Source organism: Lissotriton helveticus, chromosome 3_1, assembly GCF_964261635.1.
Source record: "Lissotriton helveticus chromosome 3_1, aLisHel1.1, whole genome shotgun sequence".
Classification (NCBI taxonomy): Eukaryota; Metazoa; Chordata; class Amphibia; order Caudata; family Salamandridae; genus Lissotriton; species Lissotriton helveticus.
The window spans coordinates 68,396,434-68,422,903 of record NC_136061.1 but is presented as its reverse complement, the minus strand read 5'-3'; the positions used below and the strand labels follow the sequence as shown (position 1 = coordinate 68,422,903).

Below are 26,470 nucleotides of genomic sequence, written 5' to 3'. Positions count from 1 at the left end.
CGCTTTGACCGCACACATATATGACCTGCTTGCGGTACCGAGGCGCTGTGACCGCACACCGATCTGACCTGCTTGCGGTACCGATGCGCTATGACAGCCCACATACCTGCTCTAGGCGCTATGATAGCACACAGATCTGACCTGCTCGCGGCACCTAGGCGCTATAACCTGCTCACGGCACCGAGGCGCTATGACAGCACACAGATCTGACCTGCTTGCAGTATCGAGGCGCTATGACAGCACCCATATCTGACCTGCTCGTGGCACCGAGGCGCTATGCAGCCCCGCGCTCTCACCTGCTTGCGCAGCTCCCCCAGCGGGCTCTCGTAGGGCTCCCAGTCCCGCTGGGCCGGGGTGCTCCGGTTGGCAGTGATGTCCTGGATCTCCTCCTCCAGGCGCCGGTTCGCCGCCTCCAGGCCCCGCACCCTCTCCACGTAGCCGGCCAGCCGCTCGTTCAGCCCCTGCATGGCCTCCTGGTGGTTGTTGGCAGACAGCAGCGAGTCCATGCCCACCCGGAGCCCGGGCAGGGAGGCGTCCATGTTGGCCCGGAGGGAGCTCAGGCGGGAGGTGGAGATGCGCAGCTCCCCGGGAGCGCCATACAGACTCGAGGCGCTGGAGCGCGGCTTCTGCCGCACGGACACCTGGTAAGACATGTCTGCGGGAGTCCGAGCGGATCTGTCTCCTGTGGCACCTCCAGCGCTATATGAGGGGAGGCGGCACCCAGGTGAGGTACCATCGCCATGAGTAAGAGCCGCCGCCCAATCAGGAGCCGGGCATGTCTGTCTACACCCTCATGCACCTGTGCGGCGTCCCCCATGCCACTGAATAATGCATAATTGGTTGGCCTTGGCCACCCCGTCCACGTCGAACACCCAAGCATCTGTCCAGACTGCCCAGAGATTTCGAGGCGCTACCCTGAGCTCAAACGTCCCCGTGCACCTGCACTGCATCTCAGGAGCCTTGGACCCCGCTCCTTTGCATCTGATCAATGTCCCCTAGCTTTCAAGCCGCTAGCCCGAGCCCCGACCCCTCCCTTGCCCCTGTCCAGCCTCTCCCGAGCCTTCGAGGCGCTTGACTGAGCCAGGACGCCTCCCGTGCACCGTCCAGCCTAGCACACAAGCCCCTCTGTGGGTAGAACACGTGAAGTGCATGTTACACACGGATCACCGCAGCAGGTGCATTAGCCAGCAGCATGTTCACCGACAAAGAGCCTCTTATTGAGAAAGCAGCTAAATGTGAGGTGTTGGCGCTAGCCGTGGGCGCTAGCCTAGTAAAGGCACCTTCCGGGGCTCTGGTTTCCGGGAGGGGACGGACAGGTATTGTCTGTGGAACACAGGACCTTTGTTTTCATGAAGAGGGAACCTAGTTGTCGGGCGGGTTCTTGTTGTGCACTTGAGCTGAGGGGAGTGTGTGTGTTGGGGTGGTGTATGGGGTAGTTTGAGGGGTCCGAGCAGCGGTAACCCCTGTCATGTCACCCGGGGAGGGGCTGACCCTCATCCTCGCCTCCTTTCTGGGTTTTTTTTTCTTGATCGCTTTTTACTTTCTTTCTTTATTGTTTCTTTATCTCTCTGGCGTCTTGGGTCGCTTTCCCTAATACTGCTCTCTTCTCTGCCCAGCAGTCCTTCTCTCTGCCCCACTTCTCGTTTTCCTCATTCTCTCCTTACCTATCTCCTTTCTTCATTACCCCATGTTTCATCTTCTGCCCCGCTTCTTGCATTTCCTCCCTCTATCCCTTTTCCTTCCGTTCCTTCGTGTCCCCCTCTTCCTTTCCTCTCCCCTTCTTTCTCTCCCTTCATTCTACTTAACTATATTTCTCTTCCTCCCCCCTCTCACTGAATACTCCTGCTCTTTCTGTTATCTTCACCAGACATCCACCCCCCCCCCTCACCCTCTTTCTTTTGCTCCATTCTCCTTCCTCCCCTCATCCCCACCTCCTGTCCCTCTTTCCTCCCTCATTCCCTCTTCCACCATCCCTTCCCGCCGCCTCTCGCTCCTGTCTTCCGCCCCTCACAAATCCCCTCCGATCCTTCACGGTATCCTTGTTCATGCCTGAGGTGGGAGTGGACCCCTTTAGAGGTGCGCGGCCTGACTGACCCACTGAGGGGAGGGGGGGGGGGGGGCGGGTGCCACAAGATGAGTATTCCACACACTCCTCCAGGGGCGCGGCCAATGCAGATCTGCCCAGGTGAGGCTGTCCAGGTATCACCTGATTGGACGGGTGCTGGTTGCAGGTGTACCCTGGCACGCCCCGAGGATCCAGGGAGCCCCCCCTCTCTTATTACACCCCACCTGCAGCAGTCCAGCAGTTGCAGCTGCTCTGTCGTCTCTACTCCTGAGAGACGTCTTGTCTGAGGAGCTTCACCCACACCTGGCAGGTGCCCCCACCCCGCAGCTCGCTACCACACCTGGCAGGTGCCCCCACCCCGCAGCTCGCTACCACACCTGGCAGGTGCCCCCACCCCGCAGCCCCGCTACCACACCTGGCAGGTGCCCCCACCCCGCAGCCCCGCTACCACACCTGGCAGGTGCCCCCACCCCGCAGCTCGCTACCACACCGGGCAGGTGCCCCCACTCTGAGGAAGTTCTCCCACACCTGGCAGGTGCCCCCACCCCGAAGCCCCGCTCCAACAACTGGCAGGTGCCCCCTCTGAGGAGCTTTTAGCTGGTGCCCCATCCCCAGGTGGTACTCCGAGCAGTTCGTCCCAGAGCGCCCAGTTCCCCACTTCTAGGAGCGCCAGGACTCCCCACACGTGCCCCTCTCTTTGAAGCGCTCCGAGCCGCCTGACCGTGCCCCAGCCCGCCCGGCGCCCGCGATGAGTCTGTACGGCAGCCGCTACGGGGACGGGCGCGGCGGCTTCAGCAGCAGCTCCCAGGGCTCGCTGTCCCTGTCCGGCCGCCCCTGGGCCAGCGGCGGGGTGGTGGGCTACCAGCCCGGGCTGCAGCGGTCCACCAGCGCCCTGACCTTGGCCAGGAACGGGCCGGGGCTCACCCGGGCCACCCCCGGCTTCCTGCTCTCCTCCATGCCCACCCTGCAGATCGACCCCCAGCTGCACCAGATCCGCTCCATGGAGAAGGAGCAGCTCAAAGGCCTCAACAACCAGTTCGTCTCCTTCATCAACAAGGTAAGCCCTGGCTGCGGGCCTGTGGGGCCGGGGCGGAGTCAGTCACATGTACATCTAGCGCCTCGGAGAGGCCGGCAGGACTGGGGTCGACCAGGCCACGTTTAGATCTGGACTCTGGGACGCAGAAAGGCCGGTGAGGCTGGGGCTGGGTCAGTCAGGTGTGAACTTGCTGTGTCAGGAAGGACAGTAGGGATTGAGTAGTCAGTAACGTGCATGTCTGGCATATCTTCAGGGCAAGCAGGGTTAAGTAGAAATAGTCACTCATAACCAGGGCGACTGGCATTATGTGGTAGGGGAGAGGCACACATTAGAGCAGATTTGAGTAAATTATGTGGCACAATGTGGCACATTTTGTGATATTACTTTATTATTTTGTCATTTTTACAGTGCCTTGGTATTGTTTGCACCCCATTAGTACCAGTTTGGCACCCGAGGCAGCAGTTAGCAGCAGAAAGGTGACAGCCAAGCTTTGCATCGGGCCTTCCACTTTGCGGCAACACCTGTGACGCGTCGCTGCATTTTCAGTAACTTTTGGATCGTTTGAGATCGATGTTTTTTCGTTAATATCTACGGATAATGCAGCAGGCCATGGATTGTGAGGCAAATGCAGCAAATATACAAGTATGCGAAAAACGCCACAGCCCCACAATCCCATATTTTCAGTGGCCCTGTTATGACTGGTGCACATAAAACCCGTGACATAGGCACAGCTGAGACACAAGCAGTCCTGTGCCTTGCTGGGTTCAGCCATTCATCCTTCTGAGGCCAATAGAATCAGTACACTGGGCTGGCTGATAGCGTGGGGCATTGCCTGCCCAGCCCACATTCCTTGTCAGGGTACTCAAGAAGGACAATATGGGAATCGGATACTAAAGCATTTCCAGGCAGACGTCTGGTGCTGGCGCCACGCCAGGTGTGGCCAACTCAGCCGTTCATCCTGCTGAAAACTATCGAACCAGCACTACTGACGTGGGTGATAACACGGGTGTGACAGTCTGCAGGCCAGTGCGTCTGAACCTCCCGCAGTGCTGGGAGAAGGCTGCAGCACGGCATCCAGTGCTCCAGGAAGGTGTTTGGGCTACAGAAGTGTCAGCGCCATCCCAGGCCGGAGCCTCTGAAAGGGGTTCGGTGCTGGGGTACAGTCAGGCTCGTATCAGCTCGTGGAGATCCGTTCTTTCTGAAAGGTCGGGAGAGCTGGGTTGGAGTTAGTCTAATTTAGGCCGGGGCCGCCCAAAGGGTCCGAGCGCCGCACAGTGCTCAGCCAGTCCCATGGCAGGCAGGCGGCTCCGACAGGAGATGTAGCGCTGAGAAGTCAGCGCCACCTCGGGCTGCTGCCCTGAAAGTCCTGGGGCAGGTAGCGCCACGTCAGGCGGGGCCCCCTGAAAGGCCCGTAGAGCTGGGGCAGGTAGCGTCACGTCAGGCTGGGGCCCCTGAAAGGCTCCGAGAGACGGGACAGGTAGCGCCACGTCAGGTCGGGGCCCCTGAAAGGCCCGTAGAGCCGGGGCAGGAAGGGCCACGTCGGGTCGGGGCCCCTGAAAGGCTCGCAGAGCCGGGGCAGGTAGTGCCACGTCAGGCTGTGGCCCCTGAAAGGAACGTAGAGCCGGGGCAGGTAGCGCCACGTCAGGCTGGGGCCCCTGAAGGCCCGTAGAGCCGGGGCAGGTAGCGCCACGTCAGGCTGGGCTGGGCCCCCGAAAGGCCCGTAGAGCCGGGGCAGGTAGCGCCATGTCAGGCTGTAGCTCTCGGTGAGACCTCTCCATTGCCGGCTGACGCCTCTGAAAGAACGTCTTCTTGCTGCAGAATGTGTCTTTTCCAGCCTCATCATCTCGCCCTCTCTGCCGCACATCTCCAGTGGTCCCGCTGCAGCATAGACCACAACACATCCGCTGGATAGCAAACTCACTGTGGAAACGTGTCTGCACCCGCAGGCCAGAGGGTTGAGTTTACTCAGCCCTTCATCCGCCCAAGGTCGATAAACGAAGTGACACAGTCAATCAATTAATCTTCACTCGGTTTCTTACACAAAAAACATAAAAACACACATTGAATACAAATGAGAAATTCTTCGATTAAAATATGCTTTTTAAAATAGTGACCGGGGCTAAATGTGAACAACAAGGTACAAGTGAGTCGGTGCCAGCGCTATTTAGTGCCACATTTCACCCTCTCATCTTTACTGCCTGACAGAGCATTTTTTGATATATTCTTGACGCTTTTCCAGGAATCTGTTTTGAGAAGCCCGTGTTTGTGCTTTTTCCCATATTGCCGTTTTGGGGTTCGTGACTGATCTCCCCATCCTAAATCTACAGCTGGGGGGCTTCATGCCCGGCTCGTTTTAGGGTCACTGCAGCCTCCGCCAGGCACAGCGGGGGGTGCCTGGAAGTCAAGCCTGGGCAGGAATGTGGAAGGGGAGAGGGGTAGGAGAGAGAGAGGGTGTGAGAGAGGGAGGGAGAAAGATGGGGAGATGTATGTGAGAGAGAGTGAAACAGAAGTGAGCGTGAGAGGGCGGCAGGTGGTGGGGGAGAGTGAGAGGGTAAGAAGGGTTAGTAGGACAGATGTCTTGAAAACGAGGAGGGCGTGAACCCGTGGAGCAGTGTGACTAGAACATAGATTTCGCATCACTAGGGAAGGTAAATCATGGGCGCTCAAAACCACGTAATATAAAAATGCATATTCATAAAAATGTGTGACCGTTGACCAACTAAATTATGTTTTGGTATTTTCATTGCACTATAATACATATTTTTGTACATTATCGCACAAACACGTTTCACAGAAAACGTGGAAACATTTCACGATTTCCTGTGAAATATGTGTTTTATCATCATAATGACGGCCCCAAACCTGTCGCAGAGCTTTACCACTGCCAGAGCCACCAGGACTATGGAGCAAGGTTATCTAAATTATGCAGCAAATTGATCTAAATTATGTTTTAAAAAAAGGCAAATTATGGGCCAAATATTCTAGTGGTAACATTTTTATACATTTGAGTTACAAACAAATTTCTTTCGTGGCAAATTATGTCACAAATTTGGTAAATCCATTGTTCTATGGTAAATGCTGCAGCTACTGATTCGCACACATTCACTGGCTCTCACCATTGTACATTGTTTTATCAACAATGTATTTTTAAAAGGTAAACCTAACCATTCGTATTCCAAGCAGCGTCCATTGTTACTTGCACTTTTATGAAAGCAGCGTTCTCAAGTTAACTACTGCGAAAATGTAATGTGCAAAGTGGTCTTCAATTTCCCTCTCGGTGGCGACATTTACAAATAAATTGGACTCGTGGCTTATGATGTCACCAGACCCATGAAGCCAATATTGGGTCATAACTCAGCTCGCTCCTTCTCTCTCTCTCTCTCTCTCTCTCTCTCCCCCTCTCTCTCTCTCTCTCTCCCTCTCTCTCTCTCTCTCTCCCTCTCTTTCTCTCTTTCTCTCTCTCTCTCTCTCTCCCTATATATATATATATATATATATATATATATTTATATATATTCCTCCCCTCTCTCTCTATTTCTCTCTCTTCAGTCAAAACAAATAATTGAGAAAGGCGGTGGCCGAAACGCGTCTGAGAGTGTTTGTCCAATAAACTATATCGGAACAGTCCCCCGTGAGTGCTGTGTGCTTCTTGCATCTGAGCTTCGTCTGGTTGTGACTGGCGTGGTATCGTCCCCCGCCATCGAAAGCACCCGGCCGCGAGTGAAGGAGAGCAGACGATAGTGAGCTTTGATATATATATATATATATATATTTATATATATTCCTCCCCTCTCTCTCTATTTCTCTCTCTTCAGTCAAAACAATATACAGTGTTTATGTAAAATACATTTGTAATAAGAGAATCCCTTAAACACAAATGTTAATATTTATATAAAAAACTTTTGTAATATTTTGGATACAAACTGTGCACGGGCCAATGATCTATCTCAATGACTCTGCAGAGCTGTGCGACTCAGCTGGGTAGCCCATGCTATGGAAAGGATGCGTGCCAGCCACTCTGTCTGCAACTCACAGGTCTGACTCCTGGCAGTTCCAACCCTCCTTTCATCTCTAGGAAGTCAGTACAATTGTAAGCTGCTCTTATTAGATTTTGGTTATTTATACCAACACCATGCTTGTTAAGAAGTGCTAAAAATGATGCATAGAAAGATGGATAGATGGATATATGGATCTATGGATAGACAGATAGATAGTGAAATAGATGGATAGATGGATGGATAGATAGATGGATAGATGGATGGATAGATAGATAGATGGATAGATAGATGGATAGATAGCTAGATGGATAGATAGATGGATGGATAGATGGATAGATAGATGGATGGATAGATGGATAGATAGATGGATGGATAGATGGATATATGGATCTATGGATAGACAGATAGATAGTGAAATAGATGGATAGATGGATAAATAGATGGATGGATAGATAGATCGATAGATAGATGGATAGATAGATGGATAGATAGATGGATGGATAGATGGATGGATAGATGGATCTATGGATAGACAGATAGATAGTGAAATAGATGGATAGATGGATACATAGATGGATGGATAGATAGATAGATAGATAGATAGATGGATAGATAGATGGATAGATAGATGGATAGATAGATGGATAGATAGATGGATGGATAGATGGATATATGGATCTATGGATAGACAGATAGATAGTGAAATAGATGGATAGATGGATAAATAGATGGATGGATAGATGGATAGATAGATGGATAGATAGATGGATGGATAGATGGATAGATAGATAGATGGATAGATAGATGGATAAATACATGGATAGATAGATATGTATTTAGAACTATCTTTGTCTCCAGAAGTGAAGGTTTTGTTCAGCTGCTCTCTGCAGTGTTCAGCTAATAATCTGCCCTGAGTGCAATGGAAAATTCGGTTTAGCTTTCACCATCTACTCTGCCAAGAGGCTGGATCACCCAGAAATGTTTTACACTTGTCCAGGTGTAATTTTCAAACTAAAAAAACATTCAGCAGAGCCTGCGCGTTGTCTGCTTCTGTTCCGAGCAGTGACGTGCAGGCGCAGGGAGGGACTTATCAGAGTCCAGCTGGGCCATTGCAAGGACCAAAGTTGAGGGGCCATCAGGTCTCCTTTCATTTGAGTTTCTTGGCTGGGAGGTATCGGGAGCCCCACGCTTAAATGCAATGGAGGGGCAACAAAGGCTTGTAGTTACATCACAAGTACTTAAGGGAGGCATGCTTTTGACTTTGTTCAGCCCCTGTATATGAGAGATATGGATGCACTGTAAGAATGTGTTCCATTGTCCCAGTATTCGCACAAAGAACAATTGAAACACCACTATTTTGTTTAATTTCATTTATAGCATTATAGTGCTACTCGTCGCTATGCAGGGTTTACATCACATGTACACATTACACAACATTAATAATTCATAAGTGTGTAAATCAATGTACAAGGTATCTTACATAAAACAGTGTGGATTACAAGGTGTAGGAGTCACATGTCTTTCATAGCTCACTGTGATATATTAGAAGGATTACAAACTGTGTTAAAAGCAGTAACCCACTTACCCATTTATATAAAATAACAATCTGTTAAATGTGTATTACATAATGTGCTTTGCAGGAGACATAGAAACTATTAATGCATCTTTGCTTCAAAACAGGGACTAGACAAAACCCAGATCTCCCCAGCAAATGTGTTAACCTCCAGAGTTATCTTACCATTATTATTTTCCCTAAGAATTAGTTGATACACAAAGATCTCTGCAGCAGGTGCCTAACCCCCATAAGATATTTTAAAATGTAGACTTTTTAAACAATCAAGCAGAACAAATTGAATGCCACGTTTTTCCCTGTTGCCAGTTTCTTCATGGCAGGGTTTAAGTCCTTCGGTGCTTATGATGAGCCCAGCTCGTCATGAGTCACAGTGGAGCTGTGCTCATGACGAGCTGGCCTTGTCATAACATCGCCACTCCGCCCACGCGTGATTGATTCCCCGCCTGTGCGGGCAAATTAATCAGTGGGCCGGGTTGTGACTATCCCAGCTCGTCATGAGCACAGCTCCACTGTGACTCATGACGAGCTAGGCTCGTCACAAGCACTGCGGCGCCGCGCTCACCCCCCTGCCCACCCCGCACCGTGGGGGAATTACCCCCGCAGCGAAGGGGTTAAAAAAATTAATGTAGAAGTTGAGGCCCAGATTTTGTGTCACCTTTCTGGCACATCCCCACCTCAAGATTTCATTTGTTAAATATTGTAATGCACTCAAATGGGCTCATTATAGACCTGCTTAACATATCTGTGAGGTCTTAAGATCTGATGTCATTTCTTGTTATGTCACTTTCTGTGAGGTCATGGGTTGTGATGCCTATTCCTGTGATGCCGCGTGCGATGTCACCTGCAGTGATGTCACACACTGTGATGCCACGCGCCATGATGTCACTTGCATGCTGCCTAACTTGGTTAGTCCCCCCCCCCACTGCTATTTATAGGACTTGTTCCCTGCACACCAAGTTGATATTTGTCAATATTGTTAGAAAATCTGGGCGTTTACAGGTTTGTAGCATGAGGTTAGGAGTAAATGGTGCTCAATTATGCCCAATGAAATCACGTATCTCCAAGACCGTGTCATGTGAGGGTCTCTTTTTAATATTCATATGTGTTGTGGAAAAAACATATCTCTGCCCTCTTTCACGCTCACTGCATGGGCACGCCACTCAGATTGCCTCTAGCACAGAATCATAGTTCAGTCCAATGGCGCCCTCGTGTGTCTAAAAGCCTGTACTGCAATCGCAATAATGTGCTTACAAAGCTTCCATCCGAACATGCTGCAAACTGGAGGTGACCAGAATAGCTGATGAAGTAATCAGACATACCTGGATATTTTTTAATTATTTTAATACTAAAGTTCCAAACCTTGTAAATACCCCCTACAAAAGCAAAAATGAATTTTTAAATGTACTGCATAATTTATTTAAAAAATACCCAGGTCAACGTGAAGTTCAAAATTGTAATCCACAAGACCTGACATTTGATACAAAATGGTTTGGTTTCCATTTATTTAAAAAAGTAAGACTTTTCTTGTAAGTAAGTGGGGCCATATTTTGAGCTTGAGCCTTGGGTTGATTTTGTTCTGAGCAGTTTAGATAGCAGAGGTGGGCGTTATTAATAACTATTCCAAAAGTTAAAATTCTACAAGAGAAAGAAAGTCGAGGAAACACCCTAAGTGGAGCCGAAACTGGAATCTTCGAACATCGGCTGGTGTCATTACAATAATGCAGACTTCTCTCTGATGTTGCATCACTTATTCATGCCTGTGTCATGTTCTCCCTCCTGTGCAGGCTGCGCTGTAACTTCATCATGATCTTATCTCCTTACAAGACACATGTCCACGCCCTGTCCAGCGTCATCAATCATTGCTACCCGCATCATAGCCGGTTTCCTAGTGCGGACACTTGTCAAGGAAGTCACTGGCAGAGTAGAAGTGGCAGAGGAATGACACGGTTAATGAACCACTTAGCTACAGATAACCTTCATTACTATGAGTCTTTTGAAACAAGCTGCATTTTAGTATGTACAATAGTACTACGGCAGCATTACTCACATACTACAAAATGCTATTCACAAACCTTCGGCTGAAGACCTTCTTTTCTCCCAACAGTCTCCACCAAAGGTGAGCTCCCCGCATTCATAGGTAGTATACGTTTTTGTTGTAAAGGTGGGAGAGACAAGAGGAAGTAGCTGGGAAATTACTACTAAATCATAGGGGTTTAGGGAAATTTAAGGAGGGGTTATTGAATCGTTCCTAAATCTTCACCATCCCTGTCCTTAATTTACGAAGGAAGGGGCATATTACCAAGCAATAGCGATATTTATCGCTATTGCTTGGTTAGAGACAAAAATTTACCGCTGAGCTGCGGCGATTTTTATCGCAGATAAACCTTGGTATTACCAAGGTTTATCGCAAATGCGATAAAAATCGGCCGCAATGCATGAATATCGCTGAAAAGTCAGCGATATTCATGCATTACCGAGCTAATGCTCTTAGCCATGTTATCCACCTCCCATTGGATAACATGGCTAAGAACTGCTCAGGTCAGGTGTTAACTTTTGGAGATATTCGCGCTTAGCGCGAATATCTCCATAAATTGGTAATAGGAGATAGCGATGTTAGCGACTGTTTCCAGTCGCTAACATCTAGGCACGGCCACTTTGTATGTCATTAGTGATAAATATCACTGACATGCAAAGTGGGGCCCAAGATGGTCGCTATCTCCTACTAGCGGTCGCTAACTGGTGTTAGCGACAGCTAGGTAATAGGGAGATAATTTTATCTCCGCTTTCTTGGCTTTTAAAGCCAAAAAAGCGGAGATAAACCCCCTTGATAATATGCCCCGAAGACTCCATTCTCATAGATTAAGGATTTTGGGATGTGCGAATTTGCGAAGAGTTCCTCTCAATGTATTTCTTGAAAGATGAACAAAAACTCAATGGTTTTGTATGTGTAATTTGAACGAATAGCAGGCAAGGTACGCCCTCGTGTAGAAAATTCTTGTTGGTTACTGGTGCGACAAGGTTTCACAGTACCATCTAACACTCAGGGTTGGATTGGGAATGAAAATCGGCCCGGGCACGCAAAAAAAAAACCGGCCCAGATTTGCATAAACACTCCTCATATCACTGTTTTGGTGTAATCTTATAAAAAACTTTAGGGGGGGGGTAAAAAAATGCACGCGTTGGTTCACACTGGTGCAACAAGTAAGGCCACTTCTACTCAGGCCCCCTGCCCCCGCTCAGTATGTGTACACATTAATGGGCCGGCCAGCGAGACAAAGGCCCAGATTGTGATACCTCTGCTAAACGGAGGTAATGAGCGCCCATCTGCCTCTAGAAAGGCCACTCAGACACCCACTGGGCCACTGACTGTATCCGAACAACAGTGACAGTGCCCAAATAGCCCCCCTAGACTGCTAAAAAAAGAAGCCCATAGCAGAACTCGGACACCGGCCCTTCGGGCATTGCCCGAATGCCCGCATTACCAATCCGAGGCTGCTAACACTCTTATAGGAGGGGGTGTGGCTTGGCAAGATGGCTGTGTAGTTCGGGACCTCCGCTGGAGCCCTCCCGTCCTCAACAAAATCCAGCATCATCCCGGGGGATCGGACACGGCAGAGTCTGCCTAAATACCCAGAAAACAAAAGGGCACCGTACTGTGCCAAAAAGAGATCGCGATCAGCGGCAGAGGAGGTGCGAAGACGACAAGGCCACGAGACTGGGGTGCGCTACTGGGAGCTCATGGAGGAAGGCTGACTCCGGCGGCACGGGACGAGCCAGAAATGAGTGAGGCCTGGAAGCAGAACCTCAGAGAGTGATTGGACCCGCGGCCCCAGTGATACTCTGCGGAAGGCTGGGCACAGCTACCGGCCGTGGTGACAGGTGAGACCGACAGCAGGGGCAGGGGCTGGGTCGCAGGGGAAGACACTGCATAGCGGCAAGGGCCGCTGAACATTCACCTGATTTGGGGGTTCTTACCGAGGGTGGTCAGGCCTGAAATGAATACCTGCCCGCTCAAAATCCTCATCCCCCAGCTGAGAGGTGCCGGACGGGGCTGACGGCGTGGCCCGGGGCTATGCGGAGGTGGAGGCCCTGAAGTTGCGGGGCTGACTGCGAAATGATCGCCGAAGCCAGCAGCCTCTCATCTACAAAGGGAAACAAACAGTAGTAGCTGGCCAATCCTCGGGCCCTCCCTTCCCCCAAGCAGCATGGATATTGCGCAAAGCAACTGAGGATATCCAAGAGAATCGGGGTGCAGCGGTGAAGGCCTTGGTCTAGTGGGTCCCTATGCGACGAATTGAGTGATGTGGCGGGGGCAGGGAATACACTCGGACTGTGCTGGGGGCCGATAGAGTGCCCGGCTGACAGGCCGCATAGCGGATAGACACTTTTGGGAAGTGGCCCTCACCCTGCTCTCAGACACTCACCGAAAGACTAGCAGGGGCTTCCCCACTCCACTCGATGGGAGACCGCATGTCGGCCTAATGACCGCACACGCTGCTGAGCTGGGATGGCTATACAAAGGAATGAGAATTTGAGGTGTTTACTTTGCCGTTTGCCATGAGTAACAAGTACAGAATACACCTTAAGAGTACCCACCTGCAACAGACTATCAAACTCGACAAGTACACAGTACCCAAGGTATCGATGGCAAAAGGAGCAGCGGCACAAGGTACTTAGGACCTGGTGGATCCCTTGTTAGGGGAAATGATGGCAGCAATACATGTGCTGGGAACAATGCTCGAATCAAAAATGGACAAGGTCACATTTGAAGTGGCCTTGCTGAGAGCAGACCTCAACAAAACCTCTGAAAAAGTGGGCACAGCAGAAACAAATATTGCTGAACTGCAAACCACTTCCCAAAGAATGTTGAAGCAGATCCAACATCTCACACAACAACATAGGATGATGGCGGTAAAGCTTGAAGACCAGGAAGGGTGAGTCCACAGAAATAACATCAGAGTGGTAGGGGTGCCTGAAGGGGTAGAGAGCCCAGATGCAGGACTCTTAGTGGAAGACCTCATACTTAACCACCTCAAACCCAAGCGCCTCTTGAACTTCTCTGTGGAACGAGCGCACAGAGCATTGGCGCCGCCACCAAAACTAGGGACCCCACCACGGACAACAATTGCACACATCCTCAACTTTCGAGACTGCTATATAATGCTACAGACGGCTTGCACAAGGGGCAATCTACCCTTCGAAAATTTGGTAATCTGGTTCTTCCCAGACTTCATCCTTGCGGTTCAGCGGCAGCGATACACCTTCGATGAGGTAAAGAGAACCATAAGATCGACAAACCTCAAATACATGATGCTATTCTCCGCCAATCTGAGAATTCTAGATCAAGACAAATCCTTGTATTTCACATTTCACAACACCCGATGAAGTGTCGAAATGGCTTGAGAGAGGGAAAAAAATCGAATAAACAGTGGCTGCAAGACTCAAGTCGTAGACGGGAGGATAGACGGCATTCTCCTCCTGGTAGAACCCGGACAGACGAAGTGGAAGCACATATACACTCTGGACCCGATGTTGGACATTGACCGGAAAGGGGTGGGGGGAGTGAAGACTCACTTAAACACCGTGACTGGAAAAGAAATGTCAGTGCCCAGCTCGGTAGACAAGTAAGAACAGGAACTGAAGACTTTGTAAGGTAACAGGGGCCTATTCAATATGCTTATGGACTGCTGAGGAGGGGCCTATGACTGGACAGTATATTGCCTATATGGATAATCCTCTGATGCAAGAGGGCGGCTGCATATACACACGTGGTGGAGCCAGCCAAACCCAAGTTGTAGTTAAATGGTTTTATTGGGGCGACAAGCGCTCTTCAAATTTGGGAGGTGGGTAGTTTTAAATCTACAGGGCAGGGTAGCAGGGTGGGGTAAATTACAAAGGGGATTTGTTTTTTATGCATAGGAATATGCTTGTTACAAGTTATTGTTGTGTAATGCATTGACCCATCATCTCAGACAAAGCACTTCTGGCAGTAACCGGGAAATGAAGGGGTGGGAAGGGAGGTGGGAAGGGACCATTACACGCTTAACACTTACACATTGCTACAGTGTCACAGCCCGTAACCACACTGAGAATTTTGGCATGGAACGTGAATGGTTTAAGGGACAAAATTAAAAGGACTATGGTCATGCAGTACTTACGTAGGCACTCCCCTGACTTGGCCCTACTCTAGGAGACACACTCAACAGGTAACCAGTGTCTAGCAGTTAACAGGTTTGGCTACACGCTAGCAGGCCATGCAGGCTTCACAACAGGATCCCAGGGGGGTGGTGATACTGCTCCAGAACTCAGTGCCACTGATAAGAGGCCGGCAGGACCCACTGGGCAGATATGTGCCATTAGCTGGAGGGAAACATCCTTTACAACGGAACTTTTACCACGCAGTGCTTTTACATCGCAACTTTTACAACGCAAACCATTACAACGCATTGCGCTGGGGAGCGCTCTAGGATAGGGAATAGATTTAATTTACTGTCCAACACCTTCCCTAGTGTCCACGGAGACTGGAGTTGGAATAGTAAATTAAACTATTCACTATCCAGCACCCCAAAGCGCTATGCGTTGTAACAGCATGCGTTGTAAAAACCGCGATGTAAAAGCATGCGATGTAAAAGCATGCGTTGTAATGTCATACATCCTTAGCTGGAACATGGGAGGGGGCGAAACCGCAACATGTGCTCAGTGTACACCCCACCAAAACTCCAGGCAGGCACCCTTCCTGAACTAAGCAAAACACTACTTGACATGCCACCAAGGATAAACATACTGGGTGAGGACACGAATGCGGTGATGTCGCATGAGCTGGATAGAACCTCAATGCAGGCCCTTACGGGTGGGACAGAACCCCTATGGATATTTGCTGAGGCTGTCGGCCTAACCGATCTGTGGAGACTACATAATCCAACCAGCAGACAGTACACGCACATTTCTGCTGCACATGGATATGGCTCACGCATAGACTATCTCTTCATGCAATGCACACACGTGGAACACTTCAGAGGAGCACAACATAAAGCCAGAGGCATCTCGGACCACTTACTGGGAGAGGTCCTTATCCAGGGCCTGGTCGTAAACTGCACTTCAGTCCAGCGTATAGCACCCTGGCACTTTCAGAATAGAGAACTCCAAGACAAATTTAGCCAGCCAACGCAACAATATTTCGATGAATATGGGAAGCATAAAAAGTAGTGGCGAGGGGATACCTACCGGCCATCATAGGGGGTATCAAGAAGGAGAGGCGCTCTAAGGGCAACACGCTAGAGCAGGAGATGGTGCAACTAGAACAACGCACCAAGGTGGCAATGCAAGCACCAGTGAGCTGCAACACTCCATACGTCTTCAACAAAAGGAACTCCAGCATTTAGAGGAGGAAACGGCCAATCACCACACAGTAGCTACACAGAGGCAACTGTATGACTTTGGGGACAAGGCCAATAAACTCATTGCGTGGCTTGAATGGAGAGATAGAGAGTGGAACTGGGTTGCTGAGATCCATACAGCTGACGGTACAAGGCGGGGATCGGGAGCGGACATAGCATTTGCATCCTACTACGAGTCGCTCTACCAATCAATGACAGACAGTAGAGAATTTCTTAGAGACATCTCTCTCCCGACACTCACAGTTGAAGACAGTAAGGAGGTCGATTAAGACTTAACAAAAGAAGAGGTGGTAGGGGCCATAAAAGGCTTACAATCCAGGAAGGCAGCTGGGCTAAACGGGCTACCGCAGAACTTTTCAAGTGTGCAGCGACACTTGTCAGGTCTTTTGATTATCACCAAATCACCCACTGGGCCTGTATGTTTTTTAGTAGCAAGTGTGAAATGATAATGGGTGTGGGAAATTGGCGTTACTGCTTGTGGGGGATGAAACCCTACTCAAGCAGTAACCACAATCCCTGTCTGGGTGAAGCTAAAAACGTACTCCAAAGCAGTTAGGTTTAACTTAGAGGCAATGTGTAAAGTATTTATGCAGCTCTTCTGACAGCAATAAAGTGAAAGCACAACACAAGAAAAATTCCACACCAATTTACAAAAATAGAGTAACATTTAATACATTATTTGAGACCAAAACAACAAAATTCCAATCTGTAGAAACAAAAATATGGAATTTCAAAGTTTTAAGTAAAAATAGTGTTTATCTGTTTGCGCCGGACCTGGACAAAGTCTCAAGTTCAGGCCGACCGCGATGGAGCACGGGATGACTGCAGGAACCAAGTTAGACCAGCTGAACAAAAATACCTTAAATCCTGATTGCGGAGCGATGCGAAGTCCAATGGCGAGGATGCTTCAATCAGCAGAGGCGATGTGAGGTCCTTGCATGGAGCTGCATCGCGCAGCAACAATTACTAGGGAGCTCCACTGGCTATGTGAGGCCCATGTGTGGACACACATCATGCAGCGATAGTTCCGAAGAGCTACGGTGGCGATACGAGGTCTGTGTGTGGAGATACATTGCACAGTCACGGTTCTGAGGAGCTGCAGTGGCAATATGATGTCAAGCATTGCATATGCATCATGCAGGGGTTCTGATGCGGAGTCTTGCAAGGCGATGCGTTGTGCGGTGTCAGTTCGACTGGGACCGAAGATGGGCTGGCAGAGAACCTTTAGACCCACTTCCAAGGGTCCAGGACTTGAGTGGCACCACCTGGGGTGGCAGGACCCACAGCTGGCAGAGTCCAGGTGCTGTGTTCAAGTTTGTTGGGACCTGTTCTGTTCCTGAGGCTCTGTCAACTAGGCCTCTGAGTCACTCGGGTGGTCCTGGGTTGAAGATGCAGACCCAGTCTTTCTCACTCAGGCAGGAGGACAGAAGGGCAGCAGGGCAACAGAGTAGCATGCCTTCTTGCAGAGCAGCACAGCAGTCCTTCTGAGTCTTCCACAGGCCCAGTGGTGTACTGAACAGTTGGTCTGAGGATCCATTCTTTATACCTGGTTTACACTGTGATGTTGGGAAAGGTTCTGGAGGCTTCCACCCCTCCCACTCTCCCGAGGTGACAGGTACCTCTTTTTATATGCCCTGGCTCCAGTTTGTCTGGGGACACAAAAGACTAGTGACAAACCTTTTGTGAGTGTGTTCATGGAGGGACTTTGTGATATGCTCAGGGTATGTCCTACACGGCCCAGAGCCTTTGAAGAAGGACTGCTGTGCTGCTTTGCTGCAAGACGTACTGCCACTCTGCTGCCCTGATGTGTGCCCTCCTGCCTTATTGACAAAGACTGGACCTGGATCTTGGACCCAGGGCCCCCACAGTGGTACCACCTCAGTTCTGTACCCTTGGAAGAGGGCCTGAAGGTGCTCTACCACCCCAGATGAGGTCCCGGCAAAACCAATGCAGCGCGAAGCATCGCATTGCAAGACTCTACATCGGAATCGCTGCACGTTGCATCACCCACCAGCTCCTCAGAAAGACTGATGCGTAACACATCGCTAAACATGGACCTCTCATAACCATCAGAGGTTCTTGGATCCACCGCTGTGCAACGCATCTCCACGCCATGACCTCATATTGCCTCTGCTGTGCGACGCCACCTCGACGCATGACTCCGCATCGCTCTGCAACCAAGATTTATGGTACTTTGTTCTGCGGGCCTTACCGGGTCTCTGTAGCTGGCCCACACTCTCTCATGATTGGCCTGTACTTGTGACTTTAAGAGTAAAAGCGCTTTCTCACAGAGCATGTTTGTTCATGGTGAGTCTCTCAAAACTTGCTTCACTAGTTGTTAAACTTCTAAAACCTTATGGTAAATATGAGTGTTTTCCAAATGTGCCCTTCTCCTATTTCACTGTGTAAAGTCGCTAATGGGAGTTCGCCAGCCCTACATTTCTATGAGTCATGGCTCTGATGGGTGTGTGCCTTCAGTGTTTGACACGTTAAGAATGGGTCAACAGTGTTAACACATTAATGTTTAATAGCGCTAGCTAAAATTAGATCCTACAAAGTAGGGGGTTCGTTTACATCTGCATACAACAGAATGCTGCAGGGGTTTCACACACCCCTGTGACATCACAGCGCTATGACACTCTCACAGTCATATTCCTCTGTGTCTCTGATGGGGGGTTGCATTTGTGTCTGTTTCCACATTTGTGGCTCATGAGTAAGTCTCCCTGTTTTACATTTTTACAGATTTTTACAGATAAATACAGACAGAAAACAAATATTTTCTTGTCTCTATTTTTTAATTGTGGATAAAAACGGAAATTGGGTTCCTTTGTAAGTAATATACTTTGTACTTTGTAAGTAAATATACTTTGCCATGACTGCCAGGCCAATAGTTTGTATAGATTGGTAGGTAAGGGGACTAAAAAAGAAAGGACTTTTAGTAAAGAGGTTTTAACAGCAGTAGATATGTTATGTTATGTTATGTTATACTTTTATTTGTATAGCGCACGGCTACTCAGAAAGAGTGTCCCGGCGCTTTATGTAGGCAGCTCAGCAATTAAAAAACATAACAGCATAAAACAAAAACAGAGGGAAGAGGGGCACCCTAAAGATTAAAGAGCCAGGTCTTAAGGCTCTTCCTAAACAGGAACAGGTTGGGAATACTACGTAGAGCGAGGGGTAAGGAGTTCCACAACTGAGGGGCCCTGAGACTGAAGGAGCGACCCCCAGTGCGGGCCTTCCTCACACGTGGGACCACGGCCATGAACAAAGATTCCGACCGAAGTGAGCGGACCGGGCGATAAAAGGCCAGCCTACGCTGCAGATACCTTGCTCCCGACCCAAAAAGAGCTTTATGCACCAGAGTCAGAGTTTTAAACATAATCCGCTTCCGGATGGGCAGCCAGTGAAGCTACTGCACCAGCCCGGATGTTCTTGCTCGCCTATGAAGACCAAAAATGGCGCGAGCCGCGGAGTTCTGCACCACTTGCAGCCGCTGGACAAGATAGTCCGGGAGCCCTAAATATAGGGCATTGGCATAGTCCAATCTCGAGCCTATTAAGGCTTGGACAGTGATCTTTCTATGCTCCTCTGTAAGCAGAGGTAAGAACTTCCGGAGCATCTTCAAAATGCCAAAACAAGTGCCCGTCAGACCGAGAATGTGTGATCTTAGCGTGAGGTTATTATCAAACTTGACTCCCAAGTTTTTGGCCACCAGAGATGACTGAGCGGGAGGACACATGTCCGATGGCCACCACTCACGCCATTCAGGGTCCGAGGCGCAGCCGAAAAGCAGAACCTCTGATTTGTTAGAGTTGGCCTTGAGGCTGTTCCGCTGGAACCAGTCAAAGACCATCCACAAGCACCCCCGGATGCTCTCTCCATCAAATGCCTGATCTTTCCTGCAGGTGAAGAGCAGTTGAGTGTCATCTGCGTACGACACGATCAGGGCCCCAAAAGTCTCCACCAGTGCCGCCAGAGGGGTCATAAAGATGTTAAAAAGAGTCGGGCTCAACACAGAGCCCTGTGGAACTCCGACTCCCAAAGGCGGCATCTCAGCGGAGCTCGTGGAGGCCCAGACCGTTTGTCGGCGGTCCTCAAGAAAAGATGTAAACCATTTGAGCACCGTCCCCCTTAGACCGATGTCATAAAGTCTGGCGAGAAGCGCCTCATGGGGGACGGTGTCGAAGGCCGCTGACAGATCTAGCATGACAAGCATGGCCTTACCTCCTGCGTCCAGTGTCTCCCGAATAACCTCTGACACCTCGAGAAGTGCCGTCTCCGTACTTAAATTAGGCCGGAATCCGGATTGCGAGGGGTGCAGTAGGTCATTAGATTCTAGAAAGCTAGAAAGAACGCCATGCACATGCTTCTCCGTGAGCTTCGCCAGGGCCGGGAGAAGGGAGATTGGCCTGTAATTGGCCAGAACCTCAGCATCCAATCCAGGCTTCTTGAGGAGAGGGATCACCATGGCCCTTTTCCAGGACCGCGGGACCCTCCCCTCCCTCAAAGACAGGTTCAAGAGAGGATTGACCAATGGGTTCATCACCGGCGCCATCCTGGCCAAAAATTTGGCCGGACATGGGTCTAGTGGCGAACCAGATTTAAGACTGGCCAAAAGCGTAAGGGAAGCATCGGGGGAAACAGAGGGGAACTCCGCCAAAACAACATCTGGCGTGGACGATGGAACATGTCCCGCCCCAATGCTGAGAAACCCTTCAACGGACCTCTCTGAAAAGGAAGCCTGGATCGATTTGATCTTATCCGTAAAAAACCTGGCGAGATCACAGACCCATGACTCAGATGACACTATTTGATGTAAGTTGGATCTAGGGGCCGTAAACTCCCTCACCACAGTGAAAATCCCTTGCATGAGTTGGAGGCCGCCTCTATCCTTCTGGCAAGATATTCTTTTTTTGCACAGAGAATATTGCGATGGTAGGCTTTAACCGCCATCCTATAGGCAAGTCTGGCCTCCCCATCATACTGGGAGCGCCACGCCCTCTCGGCCACCTTACACTGGCTGCGAACGATACGCAGCGCCTCCGTAAACCACGGCGCAGACAGCCGCTTGGCCGTAGGTCGAGGGGCCATTACAGGGGCTAGATCATTCAGCCTCTCTACCAGCCACACCTGCATGGCCTCTATATCCAACTCCAGGTCGCCCGAGATGGGGCACGGATGGTCAACAAACGCCTGAGCTAACAGTTCTGGCGTCACTCTGTGTAGTGCCCTCGAGGCTAATCCAAGCTGGGAGGGGGCGCCGCTGGGTAGATGCTCACTCCCCAGTATGGAGAACCTGACCAGCCTGTGATCGGACCAAAGCACCGGGAGAAGTTCAATGTCCACTAAAGGGATCGATGAAAACACTTGGTCCAGGGTGTGTCCCTTATCATGTGTGGGGCCCAAGATTGATACTGAAATTTGCATATTTTCTTATAAGTACATTGATTTGTCTTGTGCAGGTGTTTACAGCATTGACACCTAGTAGGCAGTCAAATATGAGTTCATGTAGAAATATACTAATTTCAGATTCATTTTTCCACAAAACCCAAAATAAATACGGATTAACACAGACAAAAGTAACAAAAAATAAATATGGATAAATGCAGATGGAAATGTCCAAAAACGAAATTCCATAAAACCGGGAGCCCTACTCATGATTACGGGAAACATCCTTTACAACGCAACTTTTACCACGCATTGCCTTTACGACGCAACTTTTACAACGCAAACCATTACAACGCATTGCGCTGGGGGGCGCTCTAGGATAGGGAATAAGTTTAATTTACTATCCAACACCTTCCCTAGTGTCCACGGGGACTAGAGTTGGAATAGTAAATTAAACTATTCACTATCCAGCACCCCAAAGCGCTATGCGTTGTAAAGGTTTGCGTTGTAAAAACCGCGTTGTAAAGGCATGCGTGGTAAAAGCATGCGTTGTAATGTCATACATCCCATGATTACATGCAAGCCCCTTAGCCTCAATTACGTCTACAGGTGCAGTTGCGCGTACAGAGGAGGGTATTTTGCCAGTACACTGATTAACCATCAGGGTCCTTCCAGGTGACTTCTCTGGCAAGGTGTATGCTGGGTCTTTAATTTATTCCCTAGGGGATTTCAACGAGAACATCTTATGCTTTATACTTTCCTTCCGAGTGAGGTCAAACTAGCTGTACCGGGCATCGGGCGTTTCCCTGGGAGGCTGTAAGGGTGGGGGTAGGTTTTGTTACTGGCGAATGGTTTTGTTACTGGGGCCAGTTTTGCTGGAGTGCTGCACTGTCGGCCCCCAGTAACAAAATCAGCCCCCAACATAATCCACACAATCATTTCCAGCCTCCGGGGGCCAGCCAGTGCCCCACATGTGCACTCTGTGTTTGCCGCGTGACCACCCCTAGTGCTGTGTTTGCTCACAGTGCCGACAATCTGTAATAGTTGTAATAGCGCTACTAATGACTCCCTGATATAATAATTTTGTCTTGCCCATGCACCCTCTCCCCTCTCATTTCTCCCTCATCACACACACCAACATCCTTGCACCTCGTGGCAGTGCTCTGCACTCAGCTCTTAGTGAGTACGGGCAGCCAGCCAGGCCCAGGCCAGCAACTAAGCCCGGGCCGAGCTAGAATCAGCAAACAACAGCTAGTGGAAACTGATGGCCCTAGCTTAATATTTTGTCTCTCTCATCCCCTAAGACCTCCAGCTCTCAGTGACCAGGGGGGCTCAGCATCTCTGATTTTATTTATCCTGTCGGCACCTTTCAATAGGGCAGCAAACAAAATCATGTTATGACGTCTACACCATGCCAGAATCTAAGACAAGAGATTGACCTGGATCACCGACTCTTATAATGACATGTAGTGGTGTCTAACACCTTTCTGCTCTGTTTTTAGGAAACTCTAATATGGTGTCCCTCAAGGTTCATCTCTCAGCTCGAGGCTCTTCAATGTTTATGATTCTCCCCTTACCATGCTAATTTATTCTTTTAGGTCCTCCTTTGTGTCTCCTGCTGGCAGCACAGAAATCTTACTGAGTTTGGAGTGTCAAGATTCAAACAATGCTACCAGGTTTCATAACTGTTCTATGTCAGTAGGCTCCTGGATGGGTCAAAACTCTTTAAAAATCAACAAGAAAAAAACTGAAACACTTGTCAGCAGTAATACTTCAGAGTTATCCAAGGACCTGTGTCCTGCCAAGCCAGGAGCTCCTCCTATCCTTCTATTCCTGTCCCTAATTTATGTTTTTTTATTCGGTCCTACTCAGATTGGCACGATTCCTGCTTCTTCGCAAGATCACTCCTTTTCTGGCCAACCAGGCCTCTCACCGTGGGGGCACCTCAGGGGTCGATTCTTAGCCCCCTACTGTTCAATCTATATGTGACCCCATTGGCCAATATCATAAAATCTTATGGCTTCTCCACAGTATCCTATGCCGATGATACGCAGGTATTAATCACCTGCAATTCTCAGTGTCCGGACACATGTACAAGGTTCAAGCAGTGCATGGTTCACATTAGCAGATGGATGAGTGATAATAAGCTCCAGCTCAATTATAGCAAAACCGAAATCTTGCTATTTGGCTCAGCCAAAACTATTTGGTCCCAGGAGTGGTGGCCTCACGAACTTGGACCCTGCCCAGAGCCAAAAGAAGTGGTACGTGACTTGGGCATTATGCTAGACAGCACTCTTTCGATGAAAGCACATATTAACCAAGTATCAGGCATATAATATGGTATACTTAAACAACTGCGTAAAATCTTTAAATGGCTTCCTCTAGAGGCAGGAGAACCTCTGGTTCAGGGGCTTATTATCAGCCGTCTAGATTATGGCAATGCCATGTTTATGTCAATCAATGAAGGTGTGCTTACTAAACTCCAAATATTACAGAATGCGGCAGCCCGGTTGGTACTGGGATTACCACCGAGGTCTGCCTCTGTACCCAGCCTAAAAAAACTGCACTGGCTCCCAGTGCGGCAAAGATGTCAGTTTAAAATCCTAAGTCTCACCCACAAACTCCTCTATGGTACTGGCCCCACCTACCTGGCAAAGAAATTAGCGTGGTATAAACCGTCCAGAACTTTACGTTCAAGCTCGAAGTCCCTTCTTGTTCAACCTAAGGCACGTACCTCCAGAAATGGATGTAGGGCTTTCTCCTATCTGGCACCACAGCTATGGAATAAATTGCCTTCCCATTTGCTGTCTCTTTCTAACCATCTAGCGTTCCGTAGGAGCCTGAAAACCTGGCTCTTTCCTAAGTAATCTCCCTCTCACCCACTTTTTGCTCTCTGTAATGGTCATTTGCCGTTTCTCTGCCAAGCGCCCTGAGACCTTTTTGGTGAATTGTTGCGCTATATAAAAGCTTTTGACATTTGACATTTGACAAATGGTGTCCAAGTGGTGATTATATCGCACCTGGACTACAGTAACACTCTCTACCTCGGTCTCCCTGCATATCCTCCGGTCCAGCATCAGGATTTAACACTCAGCAGGACTCAACCCACAACCGCCTTCGCTTTCAGCGTCCTCAGCGTGGTCACATCGCTCTGTGTTTGCTCACTTTTACAGCCTGCTCCCAAATGGAGTATTTTCCAATCTCTTTAGATTCATCATCATGTTTTCTAAGGCCAGGGCCAAAGTATCTTCAGGTCAGATTTATTCACTACCCGCCCCTCCGCTCCCTGTGCCCAGCCTAGTCAGGCATCCTACGGTGCCCAGGGTTCTCCGTGTTCATCTTGAATTTCGCTTGTTCATGTTTAGGATTTATAACCGTTGTCCTTCAGGCTCACCTAAGAAAATTGTTGTCGGGTAAATTCCAAAGATGACCAGAGGTAGCCAGGAGGTATATTTCAAGTAGAAGGTTTATTGGTTAGTTCAGTAGACATATGTTACAGGTTTCATAAAGGTACCACCAGGAGCAGCATGCTTGCTGCTCCTGGTGGAGCTGGTGGATGGAGCCTCATTATGTACACAATAAAGACATTCCGTAGAGCAGAGTAGAGCAAAGTAGAGCACAGTAGAGCAGAGTAGAGGAGAGCAGAGCAGAGTAGAGGAGAGCAGAGCAGAGTAGGGTAGGCTAGATTAGAGTAGAGTAGAGTAGAGTAGAGTAGAGTAGATTAGGGTAGAGTAGAGCAGAGTAGATTAGGGTAGGGTAGGGAAGAGCAGAGTAGAGTAGAGTAGAGTAGAGCAGAGTCGAGTAGAGTAGAGTAGAGTTGGGTAGAGAAGAGAAGAGTAAAGTAGAGTAGAGCACAGCAGAGTAGAGTAGAGTAGAGTAGAGCAGAGTCGAGTAGAGTAGAGTAGAGTTGGGTAGAGAAGAGAAGAGTAAAGTAAAGTAGAGCACAGCAGAGTAGAGTAGAGTAGAGTAGAGTAGAGTAGAGCAGAGTAGAGTAGAGTAGAGTAGAGTAGAGCAGAGCACAGCAGAGTACAGCAGAGTAGAGTAGAGTAGAGCAGAGTAGAGTGGATGGCCTCTCTGTTAGTGTGTGTGGACACAGAGCTAGACATGGGAACACTGAGATATGTATGTTCTATTCGGATTTAACATTTATATAGCACAATCCAATCTACAAAGTGTTGCACAGGCAGGTGATAGAAAGCAATGGGCAGTCATTGTTACATGAAGGGGGTTCTGCTGAGGAAAGAGATGCAATCACTACTTCACCCACCTCATAGCGCTCATTGCAGAATCCAGTCCAAGGTGCTGTTGGCGACATACTGTTGCATCAGAAGTAGGCCCTGTTATGCGCATTAGGAGGCTAAGGGTCAGGTCCCAACAGTCTGTGGGGAAAACACACTTGTATATATTAACCCCTTCCATGCTCATGACGGAACGGTTCCGTCATGAGCGTCGGTGCTCCGGTGCTCATGACGGAACATTTCCGTCATGAGTCAATGTGATTTATGACCCTTCAGCACTGCAGCGAAATTCACGCAGCACTGAAGGGGTTAAGGTGCTTTTATGTAGGGTTTGTGAAACCAGGCAAATAATCCCATGCTTCTCTGCAGAAATGCTGGGTGTAAGTCACACACCACTGACAAAGAAATAAGTATTAGTGTCTGCGTACCTGTTTGCGACAGCTGTACATGTAAATGCAAGTTTAGGGTGAAGGGCTAGAGGAAGTGAGGTATAAAGGGTTGGGGCAAAGAGTTTAAGGCCAATGAGTAATAGGGGACACGCCTATAGTATTAGGAGTTAAGGGTATAGTGTTAAAGACATAGGGTAACAAGTAAGCAGAGTTAAGGTTTGCATTAGGATAGTTGTTTGGGGTTTAGGGGTTAGGGTTATGGTTTTAGGGGTCTAGTATGTTGTTGTGGTTAATATATGATGATGAGTTCTGGGAATAGGAGGAAGATTTAAGGATTTGGGGTAGGGGGATGAAAGGTTTAAGGACTGGGTAAATAACTAAGCCTG

General features: G+C 49.2%; 2 protein-coding genes across 3 annotated transcripts in view; one reads left to right on the top strand and one right to left on the bottom strand.

Annotated features, from left to right (window-relative positions):
- LOC144822121 (keratin, type I cytoskeletal 18-like) overlaps window positions 1-671 on the bottom strand; it is a 68,309-nt gene extending 67,638 nt beyond the window's left edge. The window contains exon 1 of one of the 2 annotated variants that reach the window (XM_078679255.1): window positions 297-671. In XM_078679255.1, coding sequence (XP_078535381.1) covers window positions 297-653 — 357 coding nt within the window. In that variant the 5' untranslated portion in view covers window positions 654-671. The remainder of the gene's footprint in view (window positions 1-296) is intronic. The other variant, XM_078679254.1, reaches the window with a different exon arrangement.
- Window positions 672-2,681: 2,010 nt separating this feature from the next.
- The window catches only part of LOC144822120 (keratin, type II cytoskeletal 8-like), an 87,184-nt gene continuing 63,395 nt past the window's right edge, over window positions 2,682-26,470 (top strand). Inside the window, exon 1 of the mRNA XM_078679253.1 lies at window positions 2,682-3,122. Coding sequence (XP_078535379.1) covers window positions 2,814-3,122 — 309 coding nt within the window. The 5' untranslated portion in view covers window positions 2,682-2,813. The remainder of the gene's footprint in view (window positions 3,123-26,470) is intronic.